The sequence below is a fragment of the Microcebus murinus genome, chromosome 15 (assembly GCF_040939455.1).
Source record: "Microcebus murinus isolate Inina chromosome 15, M.murinus_Inina_mat1.0, whole genome shotgun sequence".
NCBI lineage: Eukaryota > Metazoa > Chordata > Mammalia > Primates > Cheirogaleidae > Microcebus > Microcebus murinus.
Window position 1 is genome coordinate 40,918,623 of NC_134118.1, and position 12,536 is coordinate 40,931,158.

The following is a 12,536-nucleotide window of genomic DNA, read 5'->3' on the forward strand; positions in this document are numbered from 1 at the left end:
TTGCAGCTTGTGGTATTTTACTGATGTCACAATAAGAATATGACATCAAAAATTATACAAGGGACTTTTTGCAAAACCTTTGTTGGTTAAGAGCTTATTTCCAAAGTAAAAACAAAGAACAAAGTTATACTGACTACAATCCTTTAATTCAGGATGCTAGTTAAAAGCTAATAAAATTCAATACATGGTTTTCAAGATAGTTTATTTGATCTAGTTAAGTCCAATATCTGAACAGATCAGATTTCAGGAATAAAATTTCCTTACTTTCAGAGAACTGATGAATACTTGCAAAACAGTGCCCTTATATTAATATGTCCTATTTTCTCCACCTGGCCCCACCTCCACCTGTAGCATGCTTTGAAGAACTGTGAACAAGAAACCAGACAGGTATTTATGTCCTAAGACTGGGCTTATGTATCATTTCCATAGATGGTTTTCAGGATACCAAGTCTGGGTAACCAGGGTAGAAATGGGGGAAAGGGTGTGTCTTTCCCAACCTTAGGTAAGTAGAAGAAAGGGTAGAGGCTGATGGAGCTGGACCCTCTTACCTCCAGTTTCTGTAATTCCCACACGCATAGGGGAACCGCAACCACTATGGACACCAGGTAGATGACCACTGCTAAAGGTCGAATCCACTGTCTCCAGTTCCTCCAGGTACAAGTGCAAGGCATGTTTTCGGACACTTTAGCTCCGGATAGCAAGGGTAAAGAGCTCGAAGGAGATTGTAATTGGGAGCCCTCTTTTCTGGCTGTTTTGTCAACTAGCATACTACTGAGAAAGAGCTGTTGGGTGACTTTACCAAAAGCTCGAGCCGCCGCCTCGGCTGGCGCTGTGCTTTCTGTTGCTGCTGCTGCAACTGCGCCTTCTCAGGTTGCTACCGGGAAGCAGTGTGGGTAGCATCCTTTCTTCCCCACCCAGCATCTACCCGGTTTTTCTGCGGTGGAATCTTCGGCGGAGCCGCTCCCTCACCTGGGGATCGCCCTGAGCTCTGCCTGCACCATGGCCTCGACAGCGGCGCCGACCAGGACCGGCCTCTGGGGACCCAGGTTCTGCCCTACAGCTGCCTGCCGGCTTGCTCTTTTCTTTAGGGTTCGCGGTTCCTCCCTCCCGCCCTCGCCGGTGTCTCTTCGCCTGATTCTGCTGGTAGGTCAGGCCTCAAGATTTCTTCGCTCATTCGCACGGAACATCCACTACGGCGGAACCCAAGGCCAAACCAGGACTTTCAGCTCTTTTCCGCTTCCGCCTCTGCTGTCTGAGGCAGGCGATTCGTCGTCAGTGCCAAACGCGACCCGCCCCATCCGGCTGGCTTTACACTCTCTGATTGGTCATTTGCGGGGGCGGGGCTGTAGGGTTGCGTACCGAGGTTAGGAGGACGAGGAGGTGGGTGGAAGGAGGTGTAGCTGCTGCCAGGTGGTCCAGTGGACCGTGAGGAGGATTCGGAAGCTGCAGGAATTGTTTGAGGACACTTGAGGAACACTGGATACGTTCTTCTGCTGACTCTATTCCAGCTCAAACAAAGCTTGGGTAAGGGGCAGCTACTTTAGAGTCGAACTGGAAGAGAGAAGGCCTCTCTAGGAATAGATATGGAAGCCAGTTGGAATAAGACAGAGAATGGGAAACGTCGGCCCAGTTTTCTGTCGGTTGCTGTGATTTTCGGAGTTACAGGCACTATATTATGAGTTGTTCTCCGCAAAAAATAACCCTGAGAGAGAGAGGGAGGCAGTTTTCTATTTAATGGATGAAAAGGTTTCAAGTAGTTAAGGAATTTGCCCAAGCTCACTGAGCTGGTTAGTGGTAGTGCTGGGATGCTAACCTTAATTTCTCTGACTCCAAAGGGCATTATATTTAAACATTTGATTTGTCAGTACCTGCCATCCCAAGAATTTCTGCCTAATGGCCATATGGACAAGAAGGCCTGTAATATTGAGTACACCTAGCGCAGAATTCTCACAGAGACATCAAGGGAATATTATGAATATCTTTTCCAGTGTCATCTGTCCTAGCCAAAGAGTGGCATTTGACTTCTGCTGCTGTCTTCCCAATCTTTAACATGTCCATTTTACATCCTGACTTCTTTTTAATATAAACTTCTTTCTTTTCTTTGCTTTGCTTTGCTTTGCTTTGCTTTGCTTTGCTTTGCTTTGCTTTGCTTTGCTTTCTTTTCTTTCTTTCTTTTTTTTTTTTTTTGAGACAGAGTCTCACTCTGTTGCCTCGGCTGGAGTGCCGTGGTGTCAGCCTAGCTCACAGCAACCTCAGACTCCTGGGCTCAAGTGATCCTTCTGCCTCAGCCTCCTAAGTAGCTGGGACTACAGGCATGCACCACCATGCCCGGCTAATTTTATATATATATATATATATATATACATATGTATATATATATATACATATATATATTTTTTAGTTGTCCAGCTAATTTCTATTTTTTTTTTTAGTAGAGACGGGGTCTTGCTCTTGCTCAAGCTGGTCTCCAATTCCTGAGCTGAAATGATCCGCCCACCTCCCAGAGTGCTAGGATTACAGGCATGAGCCACCATGCCCAGCCAGTATTCTTATAGCACTTATGTTGTGTTATATTTGTCTACTTGTTTGTCTTTTTTAGACTGTGAGTTCCTAGGAGCGAGCTAAAATTCTAGAACCATTAGAAAAAAGCAAAGGAGAGAAGACACTAGACTGTCAAATGCACAAATGATTTCACACCCTAGTTTGTGAACTGGGGTTCATCTATGGTGACATTTCTTCAGATCAATAGAAAAATGAAAAAAGAAAAATATAAGTTGAACATGCCAAATCTGAAAATCTGAAATTCAGAATGTTCCAAAATCTGAAACTTTTTGAACACTGATATTATGCTCGAAGGAAATGCTCATTGGAGCTTTTTGAATTTGGGATGTTCAACCAGTAAGTGTATTCCAAAATCTGAAATCTGAAACACTTCTGGTCCTAGGCATTTCAAATAAGGGATACTCTGTATGTATGTGTGTGTGAAATAAGTTTTTTGTTTATTTATTTGTAAGGATTGTATTTTATTTTGAAATTGTCTATTCTGTTTTTTAATATGATAGTAGTTTTTCACATATTCTTACTTTGGAGAATAAAAAGTTGGTAACTTTATTTTCCCACCATTTGATTTTTAATTTCTGAAATTTTTCTTGACCCATGACATCCTAAAGTGGAGTTACTGATAAGGAATGGCCCCTGTGTCAGCAACTATAGTGCTGGTGTGATCCTAATTTACTTGGTTTGCAAGCTATAGATGTTCTCTGTATTCTTTCTGAATATGACTATGCCTAAGCCTGAGAGTGAATCTGAGCTTGATGGTGTTTAGAAAAGAAGTGGTTATAACTGTCAGATGGTAGTAGGGTCAAAAGCAAGCTGTTAGTCAGCCTTGATGCAAATATATGGATAAAGTGAAATTTCTGTTTGTTACTGCATCACATGAATATAGGTGGAATTTTGCTATCCTTAGAGGATAAGTTTGGATTGATCTCACCTAAAATAATAGGTTAATAGCCGGGTGTGGTGGTGTGTGCCTGTTGTCTCAGCTACTCGGGAGGCTGAGACAGGAGGATCACTTGAGCCCATGAATTTGACAGTGCAGCGAGCTATGATGATGCCATTGCATTGTAGCCCAGGTGACAGAACAAGACCCTCTCTTGAAAAATAAAATAAAATAGAAAAATAATGGGTTAAATTCACTTTGAGGGATCTTGGAAGGTGGGCAGTGTTAACCCTTTGGCATATATCTCCATTTCTCTCTCTCTATATATGACCATGATGGTTTTAAAACCTGGCTACTGCCAGGTGCAGTGGCTCACGCTTGTAATCCTAGCACTCTGGGAGGCCAAGGCGGGCGGATTGCTCAAGGTCAGTTCAAAACCAGCCTGAGCAAGAGAGAGACCCCATCTCTACTAAAAATAGAAAGAAATTAATTGACCAACTAAAAATATATAGAAAAAAAATTAAGCCGGGCATGGTGGCACATGCCTGTGGTAGCTACTCAGGAGGCTGAGGCAGGAGGATTGCTTGAGCCCAGGAGTTTGAGGTTGCTGTGAGCCAGGCTGACACCCGGCACTCTAGCCCAGGCAACACAGTGAGGCTCTGTCTCAAAAAAAAAAAAATAAAATAAAACCTGGCTGCACCTTCTTTGATACTCTTCCCATAAAAAGATAGAGGCTGCGTTCCCTCTCCTAAAATCCATGTGTGCTTGTGACTAATTTGACCAACAGAATATGGTGAAAGTGACCATAGTCACTGTATGTGACTTCTGAGGCTAGGTCATAAAAGGCCATGCAGCTCCACCTTGTCTGCTGCAACACTAACTTAGAACTCTCAGCCATCATATAAGTAGTCCCACTACCTGAGGCTGGCATGCTGTGAGAAAGCCCAAGACCCATAGAGAGGTCCCTTGAAGGGACTTGCGTTGACAGTCACAGCTGGGCCCAGGCCCTGAGTCAGCCCAGCCCACCCCAGGTGGCAGTCCCGTGAGTGGGTGAGCAGATTCCAGCTCCCAGCCATGCCCGTCACTCCTCAGCTGTTCCAGTCTTCCCAGCTGAGGCACTACGCACATGGATTGGACATAAGCATCCCTTCTCTGCCTTGTCCTAAGACCTGACCTGAAGAATCCATAAGCATGATTAAAATAATCATTGTTTTATTTAACTCAGTTTAGATTTGTTTGCTAATACATCTCTTCCAGTGAATAGATAACTGAAGCAATGTTTTTTGTGCCCTGTACCTAATCTGAAAGAAATTTCTCACAGTGATTTTTTTTTTTTTTACCTATAGTAAAACTTTTAGCCTAAAGTCCCTTAAGTTTTTCTTTTTTTAGGATTATATTGGCACCAAAGTCTGAGATTGTTCTAACAATCAATGAGTTAAGTGAATTTTAGATTTAAATGTTGCAAGAATACAGGAGAGAGAGGTGAGCAGGACTTCACAGAATGCTTACTTTTGTAATGTTTCTTTTTCTCCCCCACCCCCAGATAGGAGGGAAAGTGGTCTATTGTGAACCAAATGAGTGGGGAAGAAAATAAAAGTGATACAAATAGTAAAGTCAAGCTTTCAAATTTGAACCTGGAAGCTGAGTGTTTTTGCCCACTTCCAAATTTCTGCTTTACCTACCACATCTCCTTTCAGGCTACCTTTTAAGCTTCATTGAGGGCACCATGCCTTATTCATCTCTATCTACCCTAGCCCTCTGTCTGTAACAGATAAAACTGGAGATACTTGATAAGTATCCTCATATCTTTATATGTCTTTATATATATTCTACCTCATCTTTTTTTTTTTTTTGAGACAGAGTCTCACTCTGTTGCCTGGGCTAGGGTGCTGTGGCATCAGCCTAGCTCACAGCAACCTCCAACTCCTGGGCTCAGGTGATCCTCCTGCCTCAGCCTTTCAAGTAGCTGGGACTACAGGCATGCACCACCATGCCTGGCTAAATTTTTAAATATATTTTTAGTTGGCCAATTAATTTATTTCTATTTTTAGTAGAGACAGGGTCTCACTCTTGCTCAGGCTGCTTTTGAACTCCTAACCTTAAGCGATCCTCCCGCCTAGGCCTCCCAGAGAGCTAGGATTACAGGGGTGAGCTACTGTGCCCTGCCCATTCTACCTCATCTTAAGGAGACTTCTCTCAAGTATTTTTTGGTCTATAAATACTATAGTTGCATTTATACATTTTTGCAAATTTAATAAACCTTAAATATGAAAATCTGTTTAATATGTTCATGTTCAAATAAAAGTGAATTACAATGACTTAGAAAGTTTTCTGAGTATTTCATACCATTTTGTTCATTTTGTTTAGTGTGTCTTATGATTCAGAGCAGGGATCGGCAAACTACAGCCTACAAGCCAATTCTGGTCTGCAGTCTGTTTCTGTGTGGCCCATGAGCTAAGAATGGTTTCGACATTTCTTTTTTTATTGTGGTAAAATATACATGACACAAAATTTACCATTTTAATCATTTTAAGTGTATAATTTAGTGGCATTAAGGATGTTCACTTTGGAGTGCAACTGTCACCACCATCCATCGCCAGAATTTTTTATTACCTCAAACAGAAATTTCATACTCATTAAATAACAAGTCCCCATTATTCCCTGCCCCCAGCCATTGGTAACCATTGTTCTACTTTCTTTTTTTTTTTTTTTTTTTTTTTGAGACAGAGTCTCACTTTGTTGTCCAGGCTAGAGTGAGTGCCGTGGCGTCAGCGTAGCTCACAGCAACCTCAAACTCCTGGGCTCGAGTGATCCTTCTGCCTCAGCCTCCCGAGTAGCTGGGACTACAGGCATGCGCCACCATGCCCGGCTAATTTTTTATATATATATCAGTTGGCCAATTAATTTCTTTCTATTTATAGTAGAGACGGGGTCTCGCTCTTGCTCAGGCTGGTTTTGAACTCCTGACCTTGAGCAATCCGCCCGCCTCGGCCTCCCAAGAGCTAGGATTACAGGCGTGAGCCACAGCGCCCGGCCTGTTCTACTTTCTGTCTCTATGAATTTGGCTACTCTTGGTAAGTTATTTATATATATTTGTCCTTTCATGTCTGGCTTATTTTACTTAGCTTAATGTTTTGAAATTTCAACCATGTTGTAGCATATATCAGAATTTCATTCCTTTGTAAGCTTGAATAATATTCCATTATATGTGTATACTACATTTTGTTTATCCACTCATCTGTTGATGGACACCATGTTGTTTCTACCCTTTGCCTAATGTGGATAATGCGCCAATGTACATGCATGTACAAATGTCTGTTCAAGTTCTTGCTTTCAATTTGGTTTTTACATTTTTAAAGGGTTGTAGGAAAAAAAGAATATTTCAAAATATTTACTCTTTGAACTTTTGCAGAAAAAGGTTGCTAACCCCTAATTTAGAGTAAATTTTGAAACTTTTACAATGGACTCTTATGAAATTGCTGAGTGTGGCTTTCCATAAAGTTCATTTGTTTCTTCCTTAGGAAAATGATATTTAAATTTTAGTAGTATTTCTCACACTAAATATTTGAGGAACTCTAGTCGTTTGGTCCCAAAGCCAACATTGAAAAATCAGTTTTGTTTTCGTTAGAGTGTTCACTGATTGAAAAGCAAGATTCACTGATTTAAAAGTGAGCCTGCAGTCAATTCACAGTAAGAGGGCACAAGGGTTCTTGGGAGGCAGGATTGAGTGAAAGCAAAGGCCCTACCATGTATAATTAGGTATGTAGAAGCTGGAGGCACTGTCCTTTCTGCTTTTGATCTGCTTTTCTAATTCTACTCTGAGCAGGCTATGTCCTTTGAATCCTAGCAAGTCCCTAAGGCAAAAATTTCCAAACTGTCTTGTTTCACAGTGCCCTTAGAATCTCACTAATTTTTTCATGGTGTCCCTTAGCCAAAGAAATATCCAATAGTTTTATTAAGTAATTAGGTCCAAATAACCCAATTATAGACATTCATGTGATGTCTGATAGATGTGTTTCTCTCAAAAATGAAAATACCCCAAGGTTCTTCTGTAAGTCCACTTCAGTGGCCTATGACTCCTTAGCACATGACTTGGGAACTAGTCTTCTACCTGTGTTCTGACCTGAACTTGGCGTTTGTCCTTGGCCTTGCTTTTTGTTTTATCCCAGGTACTATTCCTCACATTTCCAAGGATTGCCTGACAATAATTTCTAATAGCTTTCTTTGCTTTACAGATTTAATTTTTACATTCTTGATTCAGGTTTACTTCCCTAGTATATTAACTTTTATTTTGGATTTTCTTTATATCGTTTCTTTGTTTAAACTACTGAAATAAATGCTTAAATGGATAGAACATTTGCTCTCATCTTGAAGGGTGTATTACTAGAATTACTGGATTAATGACTTTAAGGTTCTATGGTTTCCTCGAAAGAAAGGTGATAAAGTATCTTAGGGACCCAGCAGTCCTTAGACATATATATTGTTCTTTGTCACTAAAGATACTGTGACTGGTACAAACAACTTACGTAGTAAATAATAAATTACCTTTTCTATAAATTATTACTCACTAGATAGGCTTTCCAGTAGCTCTATCTGGTAGGGAAGTTTCTTCTCTTTTTCTTCTTTCTTATCTCCACTGATGTTTTATTTTCAGACTAATTTAAGTGATTCTTCTAGAATTTCAAGTTGCAGGCTAAAAGGAATGAAAAAAACTTTTAATAACTTTAATAACAGAATCAAAACTAGATAGTGCAGTAGATTTGGGAGAAAAGGTATTTCTGGTTAGGAAGAAGGTTCTGTGTATTATTAAAAATGTGAGAAAGGAAAAATATTTTTATACTGAGACAAATTCTTTTAGGATTTAAATAAAAATTAATATGCCATTTATTTGTACATTAGAGGCTAGACTGGCGATTACCATAGAAAAAAGGCTTTGACTTACACCAGGTAAAGAGAATTCATGGGAGGATTTTGTCCTAGAGTAGAGGAATAGTCTTCTTTGAATGAAAGGAACGTTTTACCTTTATTTTTGTCATATATTTCAGGCTATTGATTGTCCTTGTGTAAACTCATGAGCACATGTCCTATACGGCTTTATATAGGTAGGATGTGTGTGTGTTTGTGTGTGTGTGAATTCTTCGGTTATGGGGTTCTTCAGGCTTGGGCCTGTGTAAATGGTGCTGCTCTTTGTGTAGCATTTTACTATGCAAAGGGAAAGCTAGACATTTTTGCTCCTATAGTATTAATCTGATTTCTATGATTTGTGCTTTCCAGTTTTCTCCTTTGGCTAAGGAGAGGATCACAGGAGAGCAGTGTATTTGTTTTCTCCCTTCCTGCTTGACTCTCTCCCTAGAACCATCTCTAAGTCAGGACATAAGAATCAGCCTATTGTCCTGGAGCTAAGCTTTTTCATCTCCCCCCTTTTCTTGGGAATTCTGGCTCTGTAACCAGTGTCTCCACAGAGGAACACTTAAAGGGAAAAAGTACCTTGCCAGAGGTATTGGTTTTCTATTGCTGCCATAACAAATGACCACAAACTTAGTGCTTAAGTAATACACATTTACTGTCTTATAGTTCTGGAGGACAGAAGTCTAACATGGGTCCCAAAGGGCTAAAACCAAGGGATCAGCAGGACTGCATTCCTTTCTGGTAGCTCTCTAGGGAAGAATCCATTTCCTTGCTCATTGAAGTCAATGGCATATTTCATTTCTTTGCAGTTGTAGAACTGAAGTTTCTGTTTCTTTGCTGGTTGTCAGCTGAGGGCCATCCACAGCTTCTAGAGAATGTCCATACTTTTTGGTTCTTAGTCCCTTTCCTTCATCTTCAAAGCCAGCAACAGCAAGTCAAATCCCTTTCACATAGCATCCCTTCTTCTTCCTTCATCTTATACTTTTAAGGACCCATCTGGTTAGATTGGCACCACGCAGGTAATCCAAGCTAATCTCCTCATCTCAAGGTCTTCAACCTTAGTCACATCTGCAAAATCCCTTTTGCTGTGTAAGGTACCACATGTCCAGATCCGGGGATTAGGACATGGACGTGTTTGGGGTTAGGTGGAGGTTATTATTCTGTCTACCACAACTGGTGATGTTAAAAAAAAATGACCTGACACTAAAAGTCCTCAATTTTCAATCTTTCTACAGCTGTCAATTTTGTACATTGTATGTTAATATCCAGAGCTCCCTTTCATATGCTGAATTTAGACTTTCCTACATCCACTGATAAGCTCTTGAAGTCAGTTCTGTCACAATAGTTAGGTAGGTAGGATAAAGGGAAGGAAGTAGTTAAAGGGGAATAGGGAGAAGAAAGTTTTGCTTTTCCTTCCAACGTGGAAGAAAACAACACTAGCAACAACAACAGTCTGTGAGTATGTTTATATGTTGATGGGAAAGAGCCAGTAGAGAAGTAAAGCTGAATGTGGCAGGTTGAAAGTTATACCCCAAATCTGTTCTTCCCTTCTGTCATAGCAAAAGAGTTTTAGCTAGGCATATGGCCATCCAGCTAGAAACTACATTTCTCAAGCCCTCTTGCAGCACTGGTTCTGACCAGTGATCAGGTTCCTTTAGTAATGAACTGTCTTGATAAGCTGGAAGACAGAACGAGGTGTCCAGCACAGTTGTAGTCTTCTAGCAGCCTTTCAGGGTTCATTGTTCAGAAACTGGTGGCAGTGGCAGCTTTTTTATTTACTCTCTAAACCCCGTTATTATCAACTAGCCCTGCTGCCACCTACCCATACCCTTGAGGGAGGTCTGGAGGACACTTCACTGAGTACTAGGAAAGGGGCATCCCTTGGTGGCTGTCCTTTGACATCTGGAGAAGACAGTTAAATGCTGCAAAAAATTGTATTTCCCGATTATAGTGGAATACCACAGAGGTAGAGGGTAGGTGGTAGAGTTTAACTAAGACAATTTTAGGTGCAGTTAGTACAATGCATCACAGAGAAAGAATGGTAATAGGAGTGTTCTGACATAAACAGCCTACTGAATTCTGCTTTGCATAGTAGAAGGAATACTTCTAAATCTGCTGGGCAGAAACTAACTAGACACCACTGTTATAATTCATGGCTTCCTCCCAGATTCCCAGAACTAAGCCAGTGTGTAGACTTGAAGCTCCTCAACAGAGGTGGAGGCCAGGTACCTCTGAAGCACTCTATAGAGCAGCCATAGGATTATACAATAAATTTCCTCCCAAGCCTTCCACAGAGTGACCTGGAGCTATTCACCTAGGGGACTGTGCACTGAGAGAAGGGAAATACCAAACCTTCTGTGAACTATTACATACAGTTTAGATTTTACACTCACCCCAGAGACCAAAAACACTACAATAGTCCACCAAAGTAGGGGCTTATGGATTGTTGGCCCAAATTCATCTAACAGTGGATCTGGTGGGACTGCAGGCCCATCCTGTGTTTATTATCCCAGCCCTAGAATATATGGTAAGAATACACACACACACACACACACACACACACACACACACACGCACACATGCATACATATACACCTGTACATATTCTTGTAGAATACCATTCTGCTTTCCTGTCCTGTCGGGTGAAGGCTATTATGAAAACAGGGACCATCTCGGGCCTCTGGAGCTCTTCCCACACAATAATCCAAGCTAGTAAATGGTAAGTAATACTGCTGGGGGAATTGTAGAAATTACTGCTGACATAATAACCTTGAGAGAAGCAAGGGGTAGTAATTCCTACTGTATCTACATAAAACTTTTCTGTTTGATCAGGAGAACAGCCTGACGGGCCTTGAAAATGACAGTAAATTATTGCAAACCTAATCAGGTGGTGATGTTAGTTGCAGCTATAGTTTTAGATGTAGTATATTTACTGAAACAAATTATCACCCCAGGCACCTGACATGCAACTTTTAACCTGGCAAATGTATTCTTTCCCATCCAAATCAGTAGGCAAAGTCAGAAGCAGTTTGTGTTTATATAGCAGAGATAAGGGTATATCTTTATTGTATTCTATAGCTGTGGTCCCTAACCGGTCTGGCATCCCCCTTTCCCTGTCCACCCTCCACTCCCCACCCTCAGTCCGTGGAAAAATTGTCTTCCATGAAATTGGTCCCTGGTGCCAAAAAGGTTGGGGACGCCTTTACATTGATTATTACACTGTTAATTGGACCTGGTGAACAGGAAGTAGAAAATATATGTACCAAGGGTGGGAAGTAAACCCTGTGAAAGTTCAGGGCCCTGCCACCACTTTGGTGAAATTTTGAAAGGTCCAGTGATTTGAGGCATATTAGGAAATCCCTTTTACAGACAGATGAGGGTCAATACCTTGTACCATTCACCACAAAGAAAGAGGCACAGTGATCGAAAAGCCTCTTTAGATTTTGGTGACAACATATATTACCTTTGGGCATGCTGCAATAACCCATTTATGAGATATCCATAAGTTTCCAGTGTTAACGTGAGTCCTGGAACAAGAATAAGCTGTGTAGCAGGTCCAGGCTGGGATGAAGGCTGATTGGCCCCTCGAGTCTTATGACCTAGCAGGTTCAATGGCATTGGAGGTGTGCATGACAGCAGGATGCTGTTTGGAGACTCTGGCAAGCTTAGTCACTAGACAACCTAACCATCCATCACAAACTAGCTATTATCTGATTATTGAACCATAAAACTGGGCATGCCCAATAGCATTCCATTATAAATGGAAATGGCCATTACAAGACCTGGCCCTAACAGGTTCAGAAGGTACCAATAAACTGCACAAGCAGATGGCTCAGATTCACATCTTATTATACGTTGGTATCAATTCAGATATACTCTCACCTGAAGCCTAAAGTGTTAGTCAGTATAGTTACATATAAGATGTTGGAGTTTGGGAGGGAGAAAAGAAACAACTAAATAACACAAATTATAGCTGCTAGAATCCTCCAAGTTGAAAATTGTATGTATAGTATGAATATTGTCATTCTTCATCACTTTTGGCAGCCCCAAATTACATGAATTTGGTGCTCGCCTATATCCAGTGTTCCTCTCCTTCCATGACACTGAAAGATTACACTTTGTTGTCCCTCTTGACAGAGGGACCATGTGGCCAGTAGGTTATGGGATGAGTCACGTGCATCCTTTCCAG

The 12,536-nt window shown here is 41.2% G+C and overlaps 1 protein-coding gene and 1 long non-coding RNA gene across 2 annotated transcripts in view; one reads left to right on the top strand and one right to left on the bottom strand.

Annotated features, from left to right (window-relative positions):
* Positions 1-1,209, bottom strand: part of TMEM184C (transmembrane protein 184C) — a 24,622-nt gene extending 23,413 nt beyond the window's left edge. The window contains exon 1 of the mRNA XM_012783758.3: positions 549-1,209. Coding sequence (XP_012639212.1) covers positions 549-767 — 219 coding nt within the window. The 5' untranslated portion in view covers positions 768-1,209. The remainder of the gene's footprint in view (positions 1-548) is intronic.
* A 20-nt stretch (positions 1,210-1,229) lies between these two features.
* Positions 1,230-12,536, top strand: part of LOC105881839 (uncharacterized) — a 57,850-nt gene continuing 46,543 nt past the window's right edge. Inside the window, exon 1 of the long non-coding RNA XR_001158952.3 lies at positions 1,230-1,524. This is a non-coding gene — a long non-coding RNA (uncharacterized LOC105881839). The remainder of the gene's footprint in view (positions 1,525-12,536) is intronic.